At 41.9% G+C, this 26,981-nt stretch overlaps 1 protein-coding gene across 6 annotated transcripts in view; it reads right to left on the reverse strand.

Moving 5' to 3' along the window:
• Nucleotides 1-1,294: 1,294 nt before the first annotated feature.
• The window catches only part of MYPN (myopalladin), a 123,563-nt gene continuing 97,876 nt past the window's right edge, over nucleotides 1,295-26,981 (reverse strand). For all 6 annotated transcript variants that reach the window (XM_050804704.1, XM_050804700.1, XM_050804703.1 and 3 more), the window contains 8 exons: nucleotides 23,661-23,882; nucleotides 18,259-18,408; nucleotides 17,233-17,315; nucleotides 15,294-15,420; nucleotides 13,189-13,396; nucleotides 10,748-10,913; nucleotides 6,070-6,203; nucleotides 1,295-2,712 (listed from right to left, as the gene is read on the reverse strand). In XM_050804704.1, coding sequence (XP_050660661.1) covers nucleotides 2,543-2,712; nucleotides 6,070-6,203; nucleotides 10,748-10,913; nucleotides 13,189-13,396; nucleotides 15,294-15,420; nucleotides 17,233-17,315; nucleotides 18,259-18,408; nucleotides 23,661-23,882 — 1,260 coding nt within the window. In that variant the 3' untranslated portion in view covers nucleotides 1,295-2,542. The remainder of the gene's footprint in view (nucleotides 2,713-6,069; nucleotides 6,204-10,747; nucleotides 10,914-13,188; nucleotides 13,397-15,293; nucleotides 15,421-17,232; nucleotides 17,316-18,258; nucleotides 18,409-23,660; nucleotides 23,883-26,981) is intronic.

The raw sequence follows: 26,981 nt of genomic DNA on the forward strand, positions 1-26,981 counted from the left end.
TTCAGGAATTGTTAGGCCTGTTAATATTTGGGAGTGAGACAGTGTCATCTAGTGGCCAAATGTAATATTTATCCTAGTTCTCTGTTGAACACTAAAGGCAAGAGAAAAAATTCAGAAAGCTAAGACACAGAGATGAAGAACATCCTTTCATGGGAGAACTATCTAGGGTTTACAGAAGTAGGTGTGATGGGGAGGTCTTGTGTACAATCTAGAAGCAGTCCTGGAGTTAGAAAGTGCTCTTTAAGCTGGACACGGTGGCTTACACCTGTAATCCCAGCACTTTGGGAGGCTGAGGTGGGTGGATCACTTGAGGTCAGGAGTTCGAGACCAGCCTGGCCAACACAGCGAAACCCCGTCTCTACAAAAAATACAAAAATTAGCCGGGCGTGGTGTTGCGTGCCTGTAATCCCAGCTACTTGGGAGGCTGAGGCAGGAGAATCACTGGAACCTGGGAGGCGGAGGTTGCAGTAAGCCAAGATCGTGGCATTGCACTGAAGCCTGGGTGACAGCAAGACTCCATTAAAAAAAGAAAGAAAGAAAGATAGAAAAAAGTACTCTTTGCTTATAAGAGATCTCATAATAGAAGTCAATATGGAAACAATATTTTACTGGATTCCATATGAAATGCATTCTATTCCATTACGGGTGCCTATATTGCATTACTGTTACTGAATACATTAAAAAACAGAATCTAATAATCCTGCTGAATAATTGAAATAGTTATTGCTTGGGGATGTAACCTATGGCATTTTGTTTTATTAAGAAATAAAGATTGAAAAGACTTAAAGTTATGAAAAAATAGAATGAAGAGCACTAGAAACTTCCACTTTGCTTCAAGAGACAGCATTCTGCATGCCTCAAATATTACCTTCTCTAGTAGGTTGTGAGCTCTCTGAGGGCAGGGACTGTGACTTATTCATATCTTTATATCTGCCTCAGTATCTAGCACAGCATCTCATACAGAGTAGACATACAAATGATTTCTCGAGTGAATGAATTTATTTTTATGCTGGAAATCCTTGCCTTGAAGTGAAGAAAGTTTCAAGCCTTTCTAAGCAGTTACTATCTGTTCACACAAATACAATGCCAGCTGGGGGTGCTTGGCACAGACAGCATCAGAGATTCGAGCACAGGGAATTGGTAACAGACACCTGCAATTCATTTCCCTGGACAGCCTAGAGCAAACTGTGCTATCATGAGCGTTCCCAGGGCAGTGTTTGGACTGGTGTGTGGGTGGTATATTCCTGCAGAATATAAGATTAGGCTATCTTATAATAGACATAATAATAGAAGATTCATTCATCCAGCAAATATTTATTGAATGTCTACTTTGTGCTAGGTACTCTTCTAGGCACTAGGGATATCACAGTGAACTTAAGTCTAAAAATTCCTTAAGAGGCAGGGTTTGAATTGGTGATTAGAATAAAGATGCATATTCCCCTTTCCCCCAACTTTTCCACTTAGCAGAATATTTTCTACATAGAAAACGCAATTTGACTAATGATCTCAAAGCATTTCAAAGCGATTAAAGACCTCTCCTTCCAAAACCACTGCTCTGCTGGGGCAAGTGACAAAAACAACACTCTCCCATCATTTCCTCTCCTTGTTTGTATCTCTTCCTTCCTCCTGCACTTTCAGACTTTTGGGGAGAGGGGTAGGAGCGCGTGAGGTGTATTTTGTGGGTCAATGATGACTCTTGCACATTTTGTAAGTGGCAGTTGAAGCTAGTAGTTTTTAAAGTGACCCCGCAGAGGATTTCTTTCTGATTGGCTTATTAACAATCCTTTAGTTCTAGTGTCTAGGGATATGCAAAGTCAGAAAAAACCAGTCACCACCCAAAAGAAAATGGTGCAGAGAAGCTGGTAAGGCCATGTTTTGGCCACAAAATAAGTGCACTGTGCAATATCAACTGTTTCAGTGAGTTTTTGGACTTTCAAGCACATTTTGACACCTTATTATGTGGCTCAGTACACCCAGGATATGCAAATCAAAAGTGTCTGTCTGCATACGTGAGTTGTATGGCATGACCTCCTAATGCTAAGTGGAAGCTGATTTAGTGAATTCACCAAAACTACTGCTATACATGTAATCGATGAAAGGCGATGGTGACCTCCCCACCTTTCTCCTTGGCATTGTTTGGTGAGTTAGTTATATCCTAAGGTCACTACTGCCTAACTCCTCTCAGCCCAGGCATATTGCTCCTAATTGCTCCTAGTACAACCTAAACATCCCTAACAAAACAGGGGGCAGGGGAACATGCTAGTTTTTTCCCAAAGCAGTGGATGGCAACTGTGTGACATCTTTGGTTCATCTGTATTATCTTCTCACATCTCTGTTGGAATCTTTAGAAGGCACGGCCCTACCTTTCTCCCCCAGCTGAGACTGCAAGAATCCCTAGCTGACTTGTTCAAAGCACTCCTTGCCACAGGTCCAGCAGCGTGGGAACTTACTCAACTTCAGTTGTTTGGAAACCACCAAGTCTGGCTTGTTCTCATTCCCCCTCCACAGTCCGCTCTGTTACACAGCAGGCACCCAGACATTCTTAAAGTTCATCACTCTCCACCACACTCCGAGAAGAGCATGAATACACAATCGTGCTTTCCAGGGAGGAAAAGGCAGAAAATATGTCAAGTCCTTTACTGGTGAGAGATCCGTAGCGACTGCCGCTGGGCCGGACAGACATGGGCGGTGGGATCTGATGGTGCCACTGAGCTGGAAAATGGACCAAATAATGTGTTATGATCAAAGGAATGCAGTCCAGCAGGTACACTGCAGAGGCACATTCGGTCCTCACCCTGATGCTCCCTGCAGATTCTTGGTAAAGCATGTAACTATATCTGGGTCTGAATTGCCTCATCTGTAGAAGAGAACAATAAAGCCTTCCCTGCCAGGAATAAGGAAACTGTGCTGGCAATGTCTTAAGCCCCTAATTCCAAAATCTGTGATTCTAATTCAGTAAGATACTAGAATCCTACAAGTGAGAGATTAGAATTCCTCTAAGATGGGGCCGGGCACAGTGGCTCATGCCTGTAATCCCAGCACTTTGGGAGGCTGAGGCGGGCACATCACTTGAGCTCAGGAGTTCAAGACCAGGCTGGCCAACATGGTGAAACACAGTTTCTACTAAATACAAAAATGAGCTGGACATGGTGGTGTACACCTCTAATCCCAGCTACTCAGGAAGCTGAGGCATGAGAATCACTTGAACCCAGGAGGTGGCGGTTGCAGTGAGCCAAGATCACGCCAAGGCATGCCACTTCACCTAAGTGACAGAGCGAGACTCCATCTCAAAAAAAAAAAAAGAATTCTATAAGATGGAAGAGTGAGTGACTAGGGCGATTTCTCAAGCTTATCCCCTTCCACCAGCCTACCATGAAGGCCTGTTAGGGGCAGTGTACAGAGGGTTGTAGGCTCTCAAAGAGGGTACCTCAAAAGATAGAGATAAGAAAGCTGCAGAAATGAAAGCCAAACAATGGGTTTGACCTGAGCAGTGCCTACCTCACACCCTAATCACCCTCATCAGCCATTACTTATCTACCCATCTCCCCAATCAGGTTCTATTGTTACAGCAAGAAGACTGAAAAGTAATTTAGGTACAATCAACCATGGTTCAGGGACAAAAGACAATTTATTAGAGTTTCTATGTTCACCAAGTGCTGCTGTTTTTAGCAGACACGACTTTAAGGTTTGAACATGGCCTGAGTGAGATACCCATCCAAACTTCATAGTCTCTGCCGTGGTTCCTGATTCAGAAATTACCAGGCAATCTTCTGATTAGGTTTCTGGGTACTTTGATGTGGAGAAGCGTGTTCCCTAGGTGGGGAACTCTCATGCTGTGGGTCCTGGAAAGCTGTGCCCCTTTCTAGCATTCCGATTTAGAAATTGGTCCTTTGTTGATTTCATCATCTTGATTCAGTTTTTCAGTCTACATACCTCTGAGTGAATTCGGAAAAATAAAAATCTGGGGGACCAAACTTAGAGCAGTTTCACTAAAGAGCAGACACTCAGTAAGGCCTGCTCTTGCACAGTCTCTCCTCCCAGCCCCTCCATCTCTTAGCCCTTCCCTGCTCTCTCTGACATCGTAACTGGACTACTGCAGTTCCTAGGATTAGGAAGTGAGACAGGAGAGAGGGGAGCCCTACGTGTCCCCATTCCTCAGAAAGGCAGGAAGTGTGGTGGCGGGGAAGGGAACTGATTCCAGCCCGAGTCCTCCACGCCTTCTCCATCCTAGGTCCCAGCTGAGGAAACAGCACTGCCTATCGTTGGTGCTATGGAAGCAGGACAGGAACGAAAGGGAGAGGAGAGCCAGGACAAAGTGACCTGGAAACTCAGCCACTGGAGGGCAGGATTGGCGCAAGAGTCATCTGTTTCAGGGCTTATTGGTAGGGAGTTTCTCAGTTGGAGACCTACTGCCTTCTGACTTGGTGAAGACTGGGAAATGGCTAAGGACTTAGCCTTGATTAAGGAACCTATCACTATTGGCCTCTTTCTCCCCCGATTTTTCCAGGGAAAAGCACATTAGTGTCTGCTTCCTTCACAGTTTAATTTCTTCTCAAGTCCTAGGATAAGGGAAAATAACCAGAAAATTACATATTTTCTCCAAAAACTAGACCTAGGGAAAATGGCAGGCTGAAGCCCCTCCCGCATGGTACTAAACAAACGGAATACCTGCTGTGTACCCATAAATAACAGAGACGTCTGTCAGGCAACAGACAGAGCTACTCTTATTTATTATGTTGGTTAATCAGGTTAAGCCAGTTTTGAATGTGAGACTTTCTAATCAATTATGTTCTTTAAAAAAAGGATTAAAAAAAAAAAGAAACACTCTTTTGGGTTAAGAAATATGTCTCAAAAAATACCAGTTAATGTCAAAAAGTGTAGGATTGACTACACAAATACATAAATAAAAATTAATTTCTTGGATCCTTTTGAAAATTGGAAATGTGGTTCAAAGAAACAATGCAAAGGCCTAGATTTGCTTCCTAGCTGTAGTCACTAACCTCTCTGAGCCTTCCACTAAATATATAACACAGCCAATTCAAGTGTGGGGGAGCTTCCCAGAAGACGTGCTCCAGCTCAGTCTAAAAGGTTGAGTGGAAACTCACAGGGAGGGTGGGGCGGGCTGTTCCAGGTGGTGGGACAGCTTGTACAATGTTGTTACTCTCATGTGATCTTCAGCCTTAGATGAAGGTAACTACAATTATAATAATCTCATGGGTCTGGGAGATTTAAGGGTATCACTTTGGATCCCGCCTTTGGAAGAGAGAGGGGATCCTATGTGTCATTCTACAAATGTCACTTGATATTATCATTATTAGGACAGCTCTCTATTATTAGAGACGTCTGATTGGGGGATTGGAGCAATACACATTTGTTAAATGAATAAATGAAAGGAGTGTCAAAAATTCTGCCGGGGGATCACAGGTAGTGGGAAGTTCCAGTGGGTAGCCCGCAGCAGCAAGGAGATGGCAAGAAAACACTGGATGTTCAGAAGCACAAGCACTTGGAAACTCTGGACTAGCTGTAATTCCTGATATTAGAGGCCCTCTTTTGGAAGAAGGTTAAGCTCATAGTAAAATGTAAAAGTAATGCCCTGAGGTAACCAGGATGAGATGACTTTTAAAATCTATCTCTTAAGCACTAAAATATAGTATAGCCTACCCAATTCATTTATGGAAGCATACTCCATCTATCTTTATTTTATTTATTTATTTAGAAGCAGAGTCTTGCTCTGTTACCCAGGCTGGAGTGCAGTGGCACAATCTCGGGTCACTGCAACCTCTGCCTCCTGGGTTCAAGCGATTCTCCTGCCTCGGCTACCTGAGTAGCTGGGATTACAGGCATGTGCCACCATGCCTGGCTAATTTTTGTATTTTTAGTGGAGGTGGGGTTTCACCATGTTGACCAGGCTGGTCTTGAACTCCTGACCTCGGGTGATCTGCCTGCCTTGGCCTCCCGAAGTGCTGAGATTACAGGCGTGAGCCACCTTGCCCGGCCCACTTATCTTTAAAGAAAGATTTGTAAGCTATCAGTTGCATACAGATGTTCAACTGACAGCATTACACTTACCGTATATATCCAGCCTGGCAGTGCACGACACGATGCCGGCTTCGTTCTTGGCTGACAACGTGTACCATCCAGCATCTGATTTCTTGGCTGGCTGAATGAGAAGGCAGGCATACCCTGTCGTGTCCTGGTGCATACTGGAGAAAAAGAGAATATACCTATATTTTATTTGGGAGCGGAAGTGCCTTTGTCAAATTTAGGGTTCCAGGAAGAAGGGGGAACTCAGCTTAAGGCAAACATCAAGACAAATTTGAAGGTGGAAGACGTCACAGAAGAGCAGCAGTGAGCTTAATCATACTAGGAGGAGGGGGCAGCTGGGGCTGAGACCTGCTCTTGCCCTCCCCACTGCTGCAAGTCCACTGAAGTTGCACTCCCCACCAGCAGAACCCCCACTTTTCACAACCAAAGTACAGAAAGATCTCTTTTCCAAACAAGGTTGGACATTGCATCGATTACTTTGTTAGGATGCTCTGGGAAAGCAGGACAAAACAGAGCCAGGGGGTGGATGGACTGGCAGCGTAGACAGCATTTCCTAATGTAACCAGCCGGGCTCACGCAGCATCCAGCTTCATGAGGTTTAGGAGGAAACCAGCCTGCTGTTTCCTTCTGTTTTTCTCCACATCAATAGTTTTTCACCTTGATTGCATGTTGGAATCCCAGGCCACATGCTAGGTAAACCTATCAGAATCAAAGGCTGGGATCCAAGCATTAGGATTTTTGGAAACACCCCAGAGATTCCAATAGGCAGCCATGGATCAAAAAACATCGGGCCACATGTTCCCTACACCCCTTGTTGGCCTGGCCCTCTTATCACTCATAGTTCCAAGCTCTCCTATGGGGCTGCCACAGCTCATTTGCACAGTAGGGGAAATAGCAACAGCTTCCTGAGCTCAAAGGATGAATAAGTGTTTGCCTTTCATTGAAAGTTATTATGTCTAAGAATTTATAAAGTAATAAGAATAAACAAGAATAAATCAATTAATAACAAGTACAACAAGAATAAAGTAATGAAATATCCACCACGATTTCACTAGATTAACACATTGGCTACCTTCACCTTCTGATTAGTTAATTAATTAATCCATTCATTCTTCGATATATTTCTTTAGTAAACACTTACTGGATACTATGTTGGGGAAAATGCTGGGTGCTGTTGCCTTCGGTGGTGAGGGTGTAAAGATGAACAGGACAAAAATTTCTTCTCTTTTTTTTGAGACAGAGTCTTGCTCTGTTGCCCAGGCTGGAATGCAGTGGTATAATCTTGGCTCACTGCACCCTCCACCTCCCGGGTTCAAGAGACTCTTATGCCTCAACTTTCCAAGTAGCTGGGATTACAGATGCCCACCACCATGCCTGCCTAATTTTTTGTTGTTTTTAGTAGAAATGGAGTTTCACCCTGTTAGCCAGGCTGGTCTCGAACTCCTGACCTCAGGTGGTCCACCCGCCTTGGCCTCCCAAAGTGCTGGGATTATGGGTGTGAGCCACCACACCTAGCCAAAGAAATTCCTTCTCTAGAAGGATCCCTAAGTTTAATGGAAAATAAATAAATAAAAGATAAATAAGTAGAAATAAAGATAAATAGAATGCAAATGCTAGAGTAATGCTGTGGGAAAGATGCCTGGGGAAGACAGAGGGGAAAAGGTTATTCTGGGAAGCCGCAGTCATCAAGGAGGAAGCATGAAGATACTGGATGTTCAGAAGCACAAGCATATGTGAGGTTAGGCTCACAGAAAAATGTAACACTGTGTAAAGACCTGAGATGACTAAAATGAGATTACTTTAACAATCTATTTCTCAAGCACTGAAATATAATGCAGCCAATTCAAGGGTGGGAAAACTTCCCAGAAGATGTGCTCCGGCTCCGTCTCAAAGGTCCAGTGGAAACTCACAGGGAGGGTGGGATGTGGCTGTTCCAGGTGGTGGAACAGCCTGCACAAAGGCAGGGGAGGGAGGGAGCCATGTTCCTTACAGCTGGGGTTAGAGGGCACACCGGGTACTGGCAAGTGGGGGGACTGGCAAGAAGGCAGGGGAGAGGGTCACGTGCACCATGGTAAAGGGATGGGACCCTTCCTCTCAGATTATGGGAAACTAATGATGTATTTTAAGCAGGAGCTGATATGATCCGTTTGTATTTTTTATTTATTTATTTTTTCTGAGATGGAGTCTCACTCTGTAGCCCAGGCTGGAGTGTAGTGGTGTGATCTCAGCTCAGTGCAACCTCTGCCTCCCAGGTTCAAGTAATTCTCCTGCCTCAGCCTCCCAAGTAGCTGGGATTACAGGCACGTGTCACCATGCCTTGCTAATTTTTGTATTTTTAGCAGAGACAGGGTTTTGCCATGTTAGCCAGGCTGCTCTCCAACTCCTGACCTCAGGTAATCTACCTGCCTTGGCCTCCCAAAGTGCTGGGATTACAGGCGTAAGCCACTGCACCCTGTCAGTTTGCATTCTTAAAAGATCATCTTCACAGTGGTGAGGAGGTGTATTGAATAGGGCTTGAGCCTGGCCGCAGAGAGACACATTAGGATGCTATTGCTGTAGTTTGATGAGGTGAGGCAATAGCAGCGGAAATTCATGCATTTGTTCATAATTCCTTCATCTTACATAATATGCTACTAGGTGAAAGGCATTGGGTGTTGTGATGAGTCAGGACATATGAAAACAAAGGAGACGCGGTCTCTTCCCTCAAGATGCTCACAGTCTAGTTGTGGGAGAGAGAATGAAAGCATCAATACTAACAATTGTGACTATGTGCAAGAGTTGCTGGTAGAAGAACATCAACTCAGTCCTGGACCAAGTAGGGGAGGAAGCAGGGGCGCTGCTCTTCCTTAGACAGATGATGTTTGAGGTGAGCGTTAAGGGATAACAGACATTAGAGAGGTGGGCTGCAGCGTGTGGGTAGGGGAGAAGGCGAAGAGAGTTCCCAAAGAAGGAACGTCCTGAGCAGAGGCATATAGGTGAGAGAAGTCAGGGACATGAAAACTGTAAATACTTACAGCACAGTTATAATCATGGTGATATACAGGCAGTTCCTGACTTAGGATGCTTGCATCCCGTATGCTCCTCAATTTATGATGGGGTTACATCCAGATAAGTCCATCGTAAGTTGAGGAGCAACTCTCTCTCTCTCTCTCTCTCTCTCTCTCTCTCTCTCTATGTGTGTGCATGTGTGCATGCGTGCGTTTATTTAGGACCATTCAGACGTTCCTAGGTGTGTGGTTTTCAGAAGCTAATCACTACGACTTTAAAGTATCAAAATATCCTATTCCTTTTTCTTTTGAGACTGAGTTTTGCTTATCCCCAGGTTGGAGTACAATGGCATGATCATGGCTCACTGCAGCCTTCAAATCCTGAACTCAGGAGGCTGAGAAGGGAGGATTGCTTGAGCTCAGGGGCTACAGGTGTGTGTCACCATGCCTAGCCAATTAATTGTTTTTTAGAGATGGGGTCTTGCTATGTTGCCCAGGCTGGTCTTGAACTCCTGGTCTCAAGCAATCCTCCTGCCTTGGCCTCCCAAAGTGTTGAGATTACAGGCATGAGCCACTGTGCCCAGCCAGAATGTTGTATGCTTACATTAAAATGACAGGCATCTTTTCACTAAAGGCAGGGGGAAGATGGATGGGCAGTGAATGGGCAGCAGTCTCTGAGTCTTAGGCTTTCCCCACCGCAGCATCTCAGTCACTCCTCCTCCCTCCCCTGCCACTGCCTTCCCCAGGAAGTGGTGACCAAACCGAGCTGGTCCTCAGAGTCCAGGGCTGAGCAATTGCCCAGCCCCAGCAGTCAGCCTCGACTAGGAATGAGCTTTCCAGACATTGATTTTGTTTTTGCCCAATAAAACCATATTTAAAATTGTAGACCCTCAGTTTACTTAGTGTATATAGTTTAATCTAGTTTAACATGTTGCATTGTTAGATTGGAGCGTTAACCCAAGACTGTTCTCTGTTCTTGCTTAAGTTTTACTGGAGAAAAATACACACTCCCACACCGCCAACACACACAATACACACACATATTTTAGATGACAAAATTCTTTAAACCCAACAGCTACAACATCCTCTGGGGCAATTTCAGTTTACTGTGGAGAAATAATTTTCAGTAGAAAGTTTTGTACGGCTACCTTTACTTACTTGTCCCCTTGTAGGATAAAACCAAAATGGCAAATAAATTGCCATTTCCCTAAGTTGGTTAGGGAAGATTTTTTTTTGAGACAGAGTCTTGCTGTGTCGCCCAGGCTGGAGTGCAGTGGCGTGATCTCGGCTCACTGCGAGCTCCGCCTCCCGGGTTCACGCCATTCTCCCGCCTCAGCCTCCCGAGTAGCTGGGACTACAGGCGCCCACCACCACACTTGGCTAATTTTTTGTATTTTTAGTAGAGACAGGGTTTCACTGTGTTAGCCAGGATGGTCTTGATCTGACCTCGTGATCCACCCACCTCCGCCTCCCAAAGTGCTGGGATTACAGGCGTGAGCCACCGCGCCCGGCCTGGTTAGGGAAGATTAAGCAAGGTACCCAGTTTAAGAAACTGGATCCTTAAGCTTACCTTAAAAACAATCATTTAGTGATGGATGGAAAAGGAGTGTAACTGCCTTGATGTTTTATTTTGTTTTAGTTTTTTTACTTCAAAGAGCTTTTCTGGGTCCTAATATAAATGAAGACATGGGACAAAAAATGTGCAAAGTCTGTACCTGATCCTCTCTCTGGTGAAAGGGATGGTCTCATTGTCTTTCTTCCAGTAGAACACAGGTGGGGGCATGCCTATTACGCGGCACTCCAGTCTCACAGGGTGGCCTTCGGGAACACCGCAGTTCTGTAGTTTCTCCAGGATCACTGGTGCTTTCTTCACCTCTTTGGCTGAGCAAGAGAAGGGTCATTCTTTTTCTCTTTGGTTTTTTTTTTTTTGGAGACTTGCTCTGTCACCCAGGCTGGAGTGCAGTGGTGCAACCTCAGCTCACTGTAACCTCTGCCTGCATCCCTTCCCCACCGGGTTCGGGTGATTCTCCAACCTCAGCCTCCCGAGTAGCTGGGACTACAGGTGTGCACCATCAGGCCTGGCTATTTTTTGTCATTTTAAGAGAGATGGGGTTTCACCATGTTAGCCAGGCTGATCTCGATCTCCTGACCTCAGGTGATCCACCTGCCTTGGCCTCGCAAAGTGCTGGGATTACAGGCATGAGTCACTGCACCTGGTGGGGAAGGGTCATTCTTATTTGAATAGTAAGTACTTTGAGGTTCATGCCTCACACTCACCACAGTTCTGGAATTTAGCACAGCGGGCATGCACCCACCTTACCTCCTGGTCAGAACACTCCTCATGTCTCTTAGTGAGGATCACTGCCTTGATAAAAGCTTCATAAATGGTTTAAAAAACCAAAAGAAATGGGGCAACCATCTCTGCACATCCCACGAGAGGCAATACTTGAGGATCTGGGTCATACGCACGGGATGCAAATGCCAGGAATGGTGGAATTAAAGGAATTTCTTTTATACCTCAACAGTAGATTTTGAGAAACCATATATTCTATTTACTGAAACAGATTTTGGGGGGAGGAGTTTTATTTTGTAGAAGTCATAATAGTTTTTCCACAAAAATCTGACACCTACAGAATAATACTATCTCAAACACACACACAAGACTGTGCTTCCCAAGGGGGCTTTTAGAAATTTGGCCAGGACAAATTTAGGTAAAGGTCCCTCATGTCTTAGGGTTCCAAAGCCAATATTTTTTAGCAAAATAGTGGAATAAAGGTAAAAGCCTGAAATCAATGTATTCTTGCAGAATGAGTTTTTCCTATTTTATTGGTGAGAAGAAATTAAAAGTGAGGAAAGGAAAAAGATATACAGGGGAAACTGCCACTAGCCTAGAGTGAGGATTAGCATGCTGAAGGCACCCTGATTTTCTTCTTCTTTTTTCTTCTTCTTCTTCTTTTTTTTTTTTTTTTTTGAGATGGAGTCTTGCTCTGTTACCCAGGCTGGAGTGCAGTGGTACAGTCTTGGCTGACTGCAACCTCCCCTTCCTGGGTTCAAGTGATTTCTCCCACCTCAGCCTCCCTAGCAGCTGGGATTACACGTGTGCGCCACCACACTCAGCTAATTTTTGTATTTGTAGTAGAGATGGGGTTTCGCCATGTTGACCAGGCTGGTCTTGAACTCCTAACCTCAGGTGATCCACCTGCCTTGGCCTCCCAAAATGCTGGGATTACAGGCGTGAGCCACCGTGCCCCACACCCTGATTTTCTTAAAAGGTCACACCGAGAGCAGGAGGAAGCCCAGCACCAGAATTCCTGCATTCTGAAATTTACTTCTGGTTGGACTACTGCTCTGCAAGGCTGGCACCTCCCAGATGACAATGTCTTGTTATCCTTATGGATAGGCATTACAGTGTTTTGTTCACATCATCTAAGAATATAAAATTTCATTTGTTTAGATATTGATTCAATATTTCTTGGGCACCTTCCACGTTCCAGGCACTGAGATACGCAGAAGAGAGACAGAGGCACTGGAGATGCGCAAGACGAGCCACAGTCTCTGACCTCAGGAGCTCAGCATCTCTTCAGGGAGGCAAAGAATTAACAGTTACACAGAAGGCCCTACGTACTCTGTGAATCTCTCCTTTTCTGAGTGCTATAGAAACACTTTATGGTTGTTAGGCTGGGAAGGGGTAGTTGTGCCTGGTGGATTCACTGTACCTGGCGGTGACATTTCAGTTAGACCTTACAGAATGAGTAGGAGGTTGCCAGGCAGAAAAGGAGATTCTGGTAGAGGGATCATTGGTGTAAAGGCATGAAAACTTAGACGGGGGACAAAGAGGCTGGTATGTTACAGGAATGATGGACTGCAGGGCACATAACTGGAATTTAGTGACGGCTAATGGATGGATGGATTGATTGATGATTACAATGGCTCTCATTTATTTCATGGGTATTATGCACATGGTATCAGGTTATGATTTTAGATTACTGGCATGGTTTTGAAAGTGATGTGGGAAATACCGTCCCACCACAGTGAAGGGGAAATTGAGATTGGAGTTAGCCGGGCAAAGGATGAAGGAATTCTGGCAGAGGCTCTGCCTATTTGGGCAATGACTTTGGAGGAAGTTTTGTTTAGGGGTCCCAGCAGCAAACCTTACCTACTACAGAGAGCTCCAGGCTAAAAGAATTCTGCCCGGTTTTGTTGGTAGCGATGCACGTATAGGTCCCCGCGTCGCGCTGAGTGAGCGGGTCAATGAGCAGAGAGTGGACTCCGGTCTCCCTGACCAGCATCTTGTGGGAGGCATCTGGTAGCACAGGTTGGCCATTGAGTAGCCACGTCAGCTCCGGGGGTGGTAAACCACTCACCTAATAAACAACAGGACAGCTGAGGCAAATGACTGACGACAGGCACAGTTATTTGATGGCTGAATTCTTTATCCTTGCTTGGCACCAAACAGACAGGGAGAGAAAACATGGAGTGATGAGAAAGCTCTCTGTAGGGGCATCGAGAGAAAAGAAGGGTCTGAATAAACGGCTGCATGCATTTGAACTGTATGGTACTTTGATCACAGTTGAGGTCATGGTTAACCTATGTGATTATACTCTAGATTAGAATAAATAAGAATTAAAAAGCGAAATAGATAGATACAGTAGGCCTGCAGCATCAATTTCAGAGACGATATACTGTTTACATACCTAATAGCCAAGAGAAAAGCCAGATTTTTTTTTCTAAAACCAAAAACCAAAAACAAAAACACAGGATACATGTGCAGAACGTGCAGGTTTGTTACATAGGTATGCATGTGCCACGGTGGTTTGCTGCACCTATTGAACTGTCCTCTAAGTTCCCTCCCCTCACCCCTCCCGCCCCCCCAACAGGGCACGGTATGCCTCCTCCCTGTGTCCATGTGTTCTCAGTGTTCAACTCCCACTTATGAGTGAGAACATGTGGTGTTTGGTTTGCTGTTCCTGTGTTAGTTTGCTGAGGATAATGAAAAGCCAGATAGTAAACCAGAGTTCTTGAACCTTGCTGTATATTACAATCATGTGGGAGGTGTTTAAAAATCCTGGTGCCCATTTACCATAAATCAGAATCTCTGGGGATGGGACCCAGGCATGGGAATCTTTCAGAGTTTAGGGAGGGGGATGTAACAATCAATCTGAATATTATTTAGGCAGCCACAAAGAGAAGAAGAACCATAGATAGCATAGATAGAAGTGGACCCTTTACGGATGCTTAACCTCAAGCTTTCACTAATTTGCATCTAAGTCTTCCATAGCATTCTGCACCTATGGGGCAGAAAGGGTGATGCAAGCTTCTCTTCATACTGAGAGATATCCACGCTGCTCAACTAAAGCCTGGTCAAAAAATGAGAATGTAGAATAGCTAAAGGTAAAGGAGGTTGATTAGTATGGGAAACCAGCTTTTGTTCTCATACACTACCTTGGGGCCATATTTTCACATCTGTACATTTTCAAAGGCCACAAGTCCAACAATTCACTGCAAGGATGTGAAAATCACACCATATGCTCTATAGTTTTTATTACTTTCCAGACACCAAATGAAAAGACTTGTATCTAAACCTTCCTTGGCATTCTAGAATTCTTAAAAGGCTTAGATGCAAATGTCTGAATTATAGTAGTCCTCCTTTTATCTAAAGTGTCAGTTACCTGAAGTCAACCACAGTCTGACAATATTAAATGAAAAATTTCAGAAATAAAGTTTCTAAGTTTTCAGTTGTGTTTCGTTCTGAGTGGCATGATGAAATCTCATGCTGTCTTACTCCATCCTATCCAGGGTATGAATCACCTGTTTGTCCACCGTGTTCACACTGTCTATGCTACCTGCCCCTTAGATAGTAGCTGTCTTGGTTATCAAATTTAAAAAATACTATATATAGGGCTCAGTATTACCTAAAGTTTCAGGCATTCACTGTGGGGCTTGAAACGCGTGCTCCTCAGATAAGGGACAACTACTGTGTATCACCTCTTTGGTTGTCTTCTAAAAATGCTATTAACTTGGTATAACACCAATGTAATTTTTATTAATATCTAAAGATTCAAAAATTTCATAAAATAATTTCGTCTGACATTAAATACTCCAAACAAGCTTTATGATAAAAAAAAAAAAGTGATCTCTCTCCCTTCCCCATCTCATCTTTCCTGAAAAAAGAAACCCACAAAACAAATACAAACAAAAATGAATGCAAACAAATACAAAACACGAACAGATCTGGAACCAAGGACGGGTGCCGGAGTCTACCTTACAGTCCAGCCGACAGAGGCGCCCCTCGTGAGCTACCATATCCCCAGGAGCCTGCAGGAAATGTGGTCGGAAAAAGCGTTCCTGTAGGGGCTCTTTGTCTCTTTCTTGCACTCGGGATCTTCCCCTATAAGAACAAGCGTGTTCAGATATTAAACATAGAAATAAATTAAAAAATTTATGATGATAGGCATTTAGGCATGGCTACAGGACCTAGAGAACAGATTTTTTTTTTTTTTTTTGGAAGGGAGAAAGGGGAAGCTGGAGCGTAAACAATAAATAATGGTGTGGAGCTGATGTAAAACACAAAGTGGTAAGTATCTCACACACTGTGGGACTGTCTTGTGAGATCTGCAATCAAATAAACAGGCTTAGCTTCTTTCTGTCATTCTGGGTTAAGTGGGCTCAGCTCACCTTGCTATGAGTTCAACCAGTTGTTCAAAAGTCATCAGAATAAACAAATAGATCAGTATTCAATCCGAACCTCAAACAAGAGCCAAAAGAGAAGTCCTGTTTATTACCCAGAGCAAGGCAGCGGCAATCCCTGTGTCTTTGAGTAATAAAATTTAACCTGGCTATAAATCATGGCAGACCATTAAAGATGAGTATGAACTTAAACTGGATAAGACTGAACAACAGTAACAGCTGTTCTTAAAAAAGAAAAGAGGAGGAGGAAAAGAAGGAAGAGGAGGAGGCAAAGGGAGAGGGGGCCAGGTTTGGTGGCTCAAGCCTGTAATCCTAGCACTTTGAGAGGCTGAAGCAGGTTGATTGCTTGAGGAGTTTGAGACCAGCCTGGGCAACGTGGTGAAACCCCATCTCTACAAAAAATACAAAAATTAGCCGGGCATGGTGGCGCACATCTGTGGTCCCAATTACTTGGAAGGCTGAGCCCGGGAGGTGGAGGTTGCAGTGAACTGAGATCGCACCACTGCATTCCGGCCTGGATGACAGAGTGAGACCCCATCTCAAACAAAAAGAAAAAAAAGAAGAAGAAGAAGGTATAGTTGCAATGCTGGTGAAATACTGTATCTGAAACATGGGTCACTATTTTTGTTCCTTTGGTAAGTCACATTTAATTCTTCTGTGTCAGCAGCTATGGAATGCTTTGCTAAGACTTTGTGGCACCATAAGATTCAAGTGGAGAGCCAGGCTCTTTCTTCTTAGTGGTTAGTAAAATCAGAGAGGAAGAAAACCAGTTGTTACATTGGAGACAACAACAAAAACATTCCATCAATATACATTCAATCATGAAAGGTTTCTGTTTTATTAAACAAAAGATGGTAACTTACTTCAATGGGTCTGATTTACATATTATGTGTGCAGGTGCTACTGATGGTTACAAATTTTGAACCATTAAAAGCATGCCAGGTTGGGAGTGGTGGCTCATGCCTGTAATCCCAGCACTTTGGGAGGCCAAGGCAGGAGGATTGCTTGAGGCCAGGAGTGTGAGACAAACCTAGGCAACATAGCGAGACACCTGTCTCTACACACACATAGAAAAATTTAGCCGGCATGGTGGCATGCGTCTGTAGTCTCAGCTACTTGGGAGGCTGAGATGGGAAGATGGCTTGAGCCCATGAGTTTGAGGTTGCAGTGAGCTATGATCACACGACTGCACACCAGCCTGGGCAACAAAGTGAGACTTTGTCTCTAAAAAATAAAAATCAAACTTAAAAAAAAAACCCCAGAGACTAGTGCTTGTTAAACTTTACTATGCTTGTGAATCACCTGGGAATTCTGTTAAAATGCAGATTCTGAGTCAGTAGATCCGGAGTGGGGCCTGGGATTCTGCATTTCCAGCCAACTCCCAGGTGATGCTGATGCTGAAAGTGAAGGACTACCTTTAATTAAGAATTCATGGATCCAGTAGTTTGGTGCTCATGATAGTGGGGAGGTGCTTGGGAAGGACCTAGAGAAGGGGAATTCTTATTGTTTTTACCTGTGAGACTGACCAGCAGAGGTTAGTCGACTGCGAATGGGCAAACTTTGTACCATCAAGTGGCCAGAACAGCTGATTCTCCCCTGACAAACAGAAAATGAACAAGATTAAAATAAGAAGAATCTCACACTTTTTCAATGTACATAAAATTTTCTGGACCAGAACACTGTGAAATTTTGACTATTATGAGTTTTTCTTTGGGGGAGAGGAATAAAAACAATAAAATCAATAAAATATGATTTCTTAAATCACTGTTAATATTCCGGGGGAGAGATTTTTAAGAGTATGGTAATGACTTTCATTTTAAACTGAGATATAAACAGCACAAAGGTAAAAAGAAATTTGAATTCTTATGTACTTAACGTTATTTGCAGTCATAATTTAAAAGCGTGGCCAAATATTTTCATACGTTCCTCAACAGAGACTCTTTAAAACTAACATTTCAGTAGGAATGGATGTTATAGTTCTGTACTTCCTACTCAAATAGTAATTGAAGATGTTTATTCTGCCACATCTTTTAGGGGAGTTTTAATATTTGCCTTCATTCAGAAAAGGAAAGTGGATGATTATGGCTTTCCAAGTTTAAAAAACAAAACAATCCAGAAATGTGGACATTATGAGTTTGAGGGACATTCACAAACCTTTGCAAAGTAATTTGCCTATTCGCTAAAGAACAAAAACGACAGATCATTCCTGATAGAATGATTGGTCAATTGATTTATTGACTCTTCAAGAGAATCAATGTGTTGAGAAACACAAGACTGAGTTCAATAAGTCTGCAAGGTATACACAGTGAAAAAATAGTACTAGTGTCCCTTGACAAAGGCTGAAGCATTCAGTGACCTGTTAGTGGCTAACTAGTCTTTTAAGTTGTGATGCTGTGCCCTAGTTACACACAATCACAATGCTTCTCATTCATTTTCCTCAGCAATCCTTAGTAACTCGCACTTCTCAAGGTCTCATTCACAATGACATCAACTGCTCCTTCCTCAGAGTGCAGCACAGCGCAGAACCCTGCGTCTCCACCTGGGGGTTGGCTGCCATGATGGTGTAGTTGCCATCGTCATCACTGGTGGTGGATTCAATGTGCAGAGAACATGTCCCATCTCCTTCTCGCCTCATTTTGCAGTGCTCATTTCTCTTAGAAATCTGCTTACCATCTTTGAACCAGTAAACCTGAAATGAAAAATTATCAAGATGTACACTGTTTTGTTTATCTTTAGAGGTTAATAAACTAGGGTCTGGGGTGAGGCAAGGGACAACTGCCATCTTTTAAGTGACCCATACTTTATGAAGCACTTGGAAAAAAAACTTATAAAACATATTAAAAATGACTGTATAATCTGCCCCTCAACTTGTACCTACATAATACTATTTAACATTAAATGTTATTATTTAAGTCAAGAATTCAATATAATTTAGGACTAAGATGAAGTTTTTGACGATTTTTCTTGCGCTTCATATTTAGTTTTAAAAACTACCCTAAGGAATGGACATGTCTTCAGAAGCAAAATAATGAAAACCAGGAGACGGGATATTTTCTCATTACCTTATTTACAAGTTCAAGTCTCCTGCAGTTGCAGATCTCAGCACTTAGAATAAGTCACCTTGCTTGAAAGGTTAGTATGGTTTGTTGCACTAAATGGAATGAGGCTAGGATTAACTTGCTAAATTTCTCATCCAGCCAAAATGTAAATATCTATGTGTGTGTGTGTGTGTGTGTGTGTGTGTGTATACGTGTGTGTGTGTGCATGCACATACACATCTATCTATATATGTCATGTTAAGTTTTGCATGTGTGAAGGAGATCTCTCAAAGACAGAGGAGATAAATACTGGTTGCAGCTGTCCTCCTCTACTTTTCCTGGTTACCTAACCATACATGATAACACTATGCTAATGTTTATGAAAGAAGAGCAGAGAGATTCTCTGCCACAAACCATGCTGGGTGTAAATCCTTCTCTCAGCTGACTGCCAAAAAATCTGTTGATTTATGTGATTTTTCAGCATCCAGTGATAATGATGTGACATTCTTAGCATTTACCAGCCTAATAGTAATGCTACAAATATAGCTCACTTTGTACAAGAACAGGTACCCTGTGGATATTAAATAGATATTAAGTAGACAGAAAAATATCAGTTTGGTGAGCTTGATGGCTATGAAAATCAATAGCCCAAAATATAGTATCATTACTAGGACACTTATTTTAAACTTTTATTAAAATTTGAACTTACCCATAAGTCTAGTTTCTTTTTAGCCTATTTAATGATCTCATTCCTGATGGGTTTTTTTTAAGTGAAATTATCTGGGCTTTGCTAATTTTCTGGTATGGGTTTTCATTCTCTTTGTAGATACTTCACTAGAGTCTGATAAGACTTTCTTACTAAAAGGGAAGTTTATAGCAATAAATTCCTACATAAAAAAACCCAGAAAGACTCCAAATAAATTAGCTAAAGAGGCATCTCAAGGAACAAAGAACAAACCAAATCCAAAATTAGTAGAAGGAAAGAAATAATAAATACAGAGCAGAAATCAATGAAATTGAGACTAAAAAAATACAAAAGACCAAAAATACAAGAGATGAAAAGTTGGTTTTTTAAAAAGATAAACAAAATTCACAAACATTTAGCTAGACTAAGAAAGAATCAGAGAAGAGAGAAGACCCAAAAAAATAAAATAAGAGATGAAAAAGGAGACAATACAACTGATACCACAGAAATACAAATGATCACTAGAGACTATTGTGAACAACTATATGCCAGCAAACTGCAAACCCTGGAAGAAATTGGCAAATTCCTGGACACATATAACCTACGAAGACTAAACTACAAAGAAATAGAAAACCTAAACAGACCAGACCAATAATGAGTGATGAGACTGAAGCAGTAATGAAAAAGTCTCCCATCCAAGAGAAGCCCAGGGCCTAATGGATTCACTGTTGAATTCTACCAAATATTTAAAGAAGAACTAATATCAATTCTACTCAAACTATTTCAAAAAATTAAAGAGGAGGTAATACTTCCAAACTCATTCTACAAGACCAGCATTATCCTGATACTCAAACCAAAGACCCAATAACAACAACAGCAACAACAAAAAGACGACAGGTAAACATTCCTGATAAACATAGGTGCAAAAATCCTCAACAAAATACTACCAAACTGAATTCAACAACACATTGAAAAGATTATTCATCATGATCAAGTGTGATTCATCTCAGCTCTGCAAGGATGATTCAACATAGGCAAGTCAATAAACACGACACATCACATCAATAGAATCAAAGACAAAAACCATATGATCTTCTCAATAGACAATGAAAAAGCACTCAATAAAATTCAGCACCTCTTTATGATAAAAAACCCTCAACAAATTGAGTGCAGAAGGAACACAACACAATGAAAGTCATATATGACAAACCCACAGCTAATACCGTACGGAACAGGGAAAAATGGAAAGTCTTTACACTAAGATCAGGAACAAGACAAAGATGCCCACTTTCACCACTTTTATCCAACATAGGCCTAAAAGTCCTGGCCAGAGTAATTAGGCAAGAGAAAGAAATAAAGGGTACCCAAACTGGAAAGGAAGAAGTCAAATTATCCTTGCTTGCAGATGACATGATCTTATGTTTTAGAAAAATGTAGGCTCTATCAAAAACCTCTTAGGGTAAACAAATTTAGTAAAGTTGCATGATACAAAATTAACATACAAAAATCAGTAGCATTTCTATACACTAACAGCAATCAATCTGAAAAAGAAATCAAGAAAGCAATACAATACCTACAAAAATAAATAAATAAATAAAATGCCTAGGAATACATTTAACCAAAGAAGTGAAAGATCTCTACAAGGAAAACTATAAAACACTGAAAGAAATAGAAGAGGGCACACACACAAATGGAAAGATATCCCATGTTCACGAATTGGAAGAATTAACATTGTTAAAATGTCTATACTGCTCAACGTGATCTTCAGATTCAACGCAATCCCTATCAAAATACCAATGGCATCCTTTGCAGAAATAGAAAAAACAGGCTGGGAGTGGTGGCTCATGCCTGTATTCCTAGCATTTTGGAAGCCCGAGGTGGGTGAATCACTTGAGGCCAGGAGTTCAAGACCAGCCCGGCCAACATGGCGAAATCCCATCTTTATTAAAGGTACAAAAATTAGCCAGGCTTAGTGGCACACAGCTGTCATCCCAGCTACTCGGGAGTCTGAGGCAGGAGAATCGCTTGAACCTAGGAGGTGGAGGTTGCAGTGAGCAGAGATCTCACCACTGCACTCCAGCCTGGGCATAGAGCAAGACCCTGTCTCAAAAAAGGAAAAAAAAAATAGAAAAAGCAATTCTAAAATTCATATGGAATCATGAAAGACCACAAATAGCCAAAGCAATCCTGAGCAAAAAGAACTAAGCTGGAGGCATTATGCTACCTGATTTCAAATTATACTATAAAGCTATAGTATCCAAAACACCATGGTACTGGCATACAAATAGACACATAGACCAATGGAACAGAATAGAGAACCCAGAAATAAATCCATGTATTTATAGCCAACTCATTTTTGACAAGGGCACCAAGAACATATATCGAGAGAAAGGATAGTCTCTTCAATAAATGGTGCTAGGAAAACTGAATACCCATATGGAGAAGAATGAAACTAGATCCTCACCTTTCACCAGATAAAAAAATCCACTCTAAATACATTAAAGACTTAAATGCCAGGCCTGAAACTATGAAACTACTAGAAGAAAACAATGGGGAAACGCTATAGGATATTCGTCTAGGCAAATTTTTGGGGGGTTAAGACCTTAAAAGCACAGGCAACAAAGGCAAAAATAGATAAATGGGATTACTGCAAGTAAAAAGCTTCTGCACAGCAAAGGAAACAATTAACAAAGTGAAGAGACAACCTACAGAATGGGAGAAAATATTTGCAAAGTATTCATCTGACAAGGGATTACTAACTAGAATATATAAAGAACCCAAACAACTCAATAGCAAAAAACAAAAACAAAAACCAAGACTGTTAAAAATGGGCAACAGACCTGAATAGGCTGGGCATGGTGGCTCACGCCTGTAATCCCAGCACTTTGGGAAGCTGGGGTCTCCAGGGTGGATCACCTGAGGTCAGGAGTTTCAGACCAGCTTGGCTAACATGGTGAAACCCCATTTCTACTAAAAATACAAAAATTAGCTGGGCATAGTGGCGGGTGCCTGTAATCCCAGCTACTCAGGAGGTTGAGGCACGAGAATCACTTGAACCTGGGAGGCAGAGGTTGCAGTGAGCCAAGACTGTGCCACTGCACTCCAGCCTGGGTGACAGAGTGAGACTTTGTCTCACGCACACACACAAAAGACCTAAATAGACATTTCTCAAAAGAACACATACAAATGGCCAACAGGTATATGAAAAAATGTTCAACATTACTAATCAACAGGAAAATGCAAATCAAACCCCAAGAAATATCATCTCACCAGAGTTAGAATGGCTATTACCAAAAAGACAAAAAAATAACAAGTGCTGGTGAGGATGTGGAGAAAGGGGAACCCTCATACACCGTTGGTGGAAATGTAAAGTAGTGCAGCTGTTATGGAAAACAGTATGGAGACTGTTTTCTCCAAAAAACTAAAAATAGAACTACCATATGATCCAGCAATCCCACTGCTGGATCCAAAAGAAAGGAAATCAGTATGTTGAAGAGATATCTGCACTCCTGTATTTATTGCAGCACTATTCACAATAGCCGAGTTACAAAATCACCCTATATTTGTCCATCAGTGGATGAATACATAAAGAAAATGGGGTATCTATACACAATGGAATATTATTCTGCTATAAAAAGAATGAATGAAATCCCATCATTTGCAGCAAAATGGATGGAACTGGAAGTCATTATGTTAAGTGAAGTAAGTTGGGCACAGAAAGACATGTATTGCATGTTCTGACTTATATGTGGGAGCTAAAGGAAATGATCTCATGGAGGTAGTGAGTAAAATGGTGGTTACCACAGGCTGGGAGGGGTAGACGGGAGAAGGGAATGAAGAGAGGTTGGTTAATGGGTGAAAACGTACAGTTAGATAGAAGAAATAAGTTCTAGTACTTGATAGTACAGTGGAAAAATTATAGTTAATAATAACTTGTTGTATATTTCAAAATAGCTAGAAGAGAAAAACTGTAATGTTCCTAATACACAAAAAAGATAAATGTTTGAGTGATGGATATCCCAGTTATCCTGATTTGATCATTTCACACTGTATACAAGTATAAAATATCGCATATACCCTAAAACATGTACAACTATATCAATAACAAATACAAAAAAGAAGAAAAAACATTGTGTATATGTTTTAAAGACCTTCTTGAAGGCACTGTCTATAGTTCCATGCTGTTAGGTGGCCAACTGGCTTGTCATCTTCCCCTACCTTTGGAACAGGTATCCCAACAATTTTGCAGGTGAATGTGACTGGAGAGCCTTCTGTGACCCGGAAGTGCTTGAGTCTCTTGTCAAAGATGGGAGCAATACACTTGCCCGTGGGGATCTCATCGTGTTGAATTTCATCATCTGATTCATCAACAGGAGTACGTTCCAAGCGAAACTCTATTTCATTCATCAGCCTCTGCTCAAAGCTTGAAATTTTGTACTCCTGTCAAAATGACAAACATGTTTCAATTTCCATATGGCAAGGAAGAACATGTCCATCAGGACAATTGAGGAAGCCACTTTTTAAGATTCAGACATTAGATTTATACCATGAAATCCAAATAAACCAGATATGTTCCAGATCCAGTTTCTCACCATGGAGCACTAAAGGAAATGTCAGTGTCTCTCCTAAAATCCCACATGGCCTTAGTGCATCCTGACATTCCACCTGAGCATGCAGTCCCAGTAGAATTCTGTAGGAAATGGAATGTAGATGGAATATAATTTTCAGAGCTATATTAGTGTTCCTTTCAATATGGATAACTTCCTATAGAGTTATTTTGGCAAAGCCATTCTGAACTGCATTCTGATACATGCCTGCAACGCCTGCATCACCAGCTTCTTGTCTCTACTGGATTTTTCCATCTTCACACTTGAGGAAAAGCTGTCTTGAAAAATATATCGCTACTGTAACAATACAAGATGGTGAAAAAAAAAAAAAAGATGACAGGCGCAGTGACTCACACCTGTAATCCCAGCACTTTGAGAGGCTGAGGTAGGTGGATCACCTGAGGCCAGGAGTTCGAGACCAGCCTGGCCAACACGGCAAAACTCTGTATCTACTAAAAATACAAAAATTAGCTGGGTGTGGCGGTGCACACCTATAATCCCAGCTACTGGGGTGGCTGAGTTATGAGAATTGCTTGAACCCAGGAGGCAAAGGTTGCAGTGAGCTGAGATCATGCCACCACAATTTAGCCTGGGCAACAGAGCAAAACTCTGTGTCAAAGAAAAAAAAAAAGTAAGAAAGAAAGAAAGAAAAAGAAAAGAAAAAGGAAAAAATCTCTCTTAACTCCATATCTACTTTCACTGCATCTCTCTGCCCCCCTCACAACAAAACCATTTGAAATAATCCTCTGCTGTTATGAGATCATTTCATTGTCACCTATTGTCTTGCTAACCTACTTCAATTAGTCTTGTGTTCTTTTTGTTCCTCTGAGATTGCGACTGTCAGGGTCTTCAAATATGCCACATCTAATTGTCATTTATCTATTCTTACCTTACTTGATCTAAGCAGCATTAGACACAGATGACTACTTTTTCCTTTTGAAACATTTTCTTCCGTGACACACCATACTGGTCTTTCCTTCTCTTTCTCTCGCCGCACCAGTCTCCTGTGCTGGCTCCATCTCTGCTCTAGGTGACCTCATCCAATGTCCAAGCTTCACATACTTTCCGCTCATGACTCCCAAATCCATATCTCCAAGCCTGGTTTCTTTCCCAGAATTCCAGAGTCATATACTACTATTCTACATTATGATGTCTAATGGGCATGTCAAACAGGATGGCTCAAACAGAACACGCTTGATTTCTGTCCCCCAGAGATACTCCTAACCTCCTTTTCCTCATTTCAGGAAATGGCACCACTATTCATCCACTTGGTTAAGTGATTAAACCAATGTTTCTCACACTGTCTACCATGAAAATCCGGTTTTAAAAATTTCCAGCCTGCACTTTTGTAAAGTAAAATAAAAACAAATTACTAGCAAAATGAAAGAAATGCAAAATTATTGTATACTATATAAAACTTCCCTGTCAAATTTCTATAAAATTTTCTGAATTGTTATCCTTTTTTTTTTTTTTTTTTTTTTTTTTTTTTTTTTTTTTTTTTTGAGACAGAGTCTCCCTCTGTTTTGTTGCCCAGGCTGGCGTGCACCCTCTGCCATGCCCAGCTAACTTTTGTATTTCTAGTAGAGACGGGGTTTCACCATGTTGGCCAGGCTGATCTCGAACTCCTGATCTCAAGTGATCTACCCACCTCAGCTTCCCAAAGTGCTGGGATTACAGGCATGAGCCACCATGCCTGGCCCTGAATGATTACTCTTAATTTCTGTGCTAATCTCAGGGCAGAGAGGTGACATCTTGCAGGCTGGCACAGGTCCTCGGACCACACTTTGACAGCACTAAGTAAACCCTAAAACTAGGACTCATTTTGGATTCCTCTTACTCCCTCTCCCTGCCATAGCCTGCCCATCAAAAATGTCACCTCCCCAAAGCAGCCTCCCCAGATCCCTTCATCTAATGTAACTCCCCATTCTAATTCTCTACATAGCACTGGTTACTATCTAGTATTTTTCTTGTTTGTTTATTGATTGAATGATTGAATCTCCAAGTGTTAGAATGTTAGCTCCACAAGAGCAGGGATCTTGTTTGTCTTCCTTCCCCCTATACTGACAGCACCTAGAAGAGTACCGGCACCATGGCAGGTGAGCACTTAATAAGTATCTGAAGAACGAGTGAATACATGAATGAAATAGAAGCAATCATTTGTTCTGACATTACCACATCTTTGAGGAATCTGGAGCCATGTGCTTGGGGTGAGAGTGAGACCTTTGGTTAAACTTATGGCTCTAGTTAACCCTAATTTTATAATTTAGGGGAACTCTATGGAGATGGTACTGGCATGCTCCTGAAATGGAATTTGGAAGCACATGGCTGATATGCACCTGCCCCTAGTCAGTGGGAGAGTGACTGAGTTCAGCACTCGTGCATTCTCAAGCTAAATCACGTTAGTGATGTCCTCTAATTACTGTCTTATACATTCAGTATAATCATCTGAATTTGGATAGAATTTTAACTTCAGAACCACAGAAACTAAGTGTTTCTTGGTTTTAATTTGTTGGAATCAATTTTAAATCTGCTCCTCTCTGCCACATCTCAAACTGGGTAAAAAAAGTAAGTACCCAGTTCTTATAGGGTGGAAAAAGTGATTAATTTCCCATAAAGTTTATTAATTTTTAACGAGATCATTCAAATCAGTTAAAGTAAAAGATCGTTACTGGATTCTGAAACCAGATTTAGTTGAAATATATTAAGATTATTTTCTACATTATAGGAATATTTTTGGGAAAAGTTAATAATTAAAGCTTCCACTATCCACCTATTAGGTAAAACTATGTGAAACTGACATTTTTGTAGGTCAACAATGGTAGACTATCAGAAGTTTCATATGATTCAACCTAATTCTTCACAATGACCGTATTTTCCATAAATATATTATATGGTCTCACAAGTTTGAAGTATTTTCTAGACTTGCCAGTTT

The sequence above is a fragment of the Macaca thibetana genome, chromosome 9 (assembly GCF_024542745.1).
Source record: "Macaca thibetana thibetana isolate TM-01 chromosome 9, ASM2454274v1, whole genome shotgun sequence".
Taxonomy (NCBI): Eukaryota; Metazoa; Chordata; class Mammalia; order Primates; family Cercopithecidae; genus Macaca; species Macaca thibetana.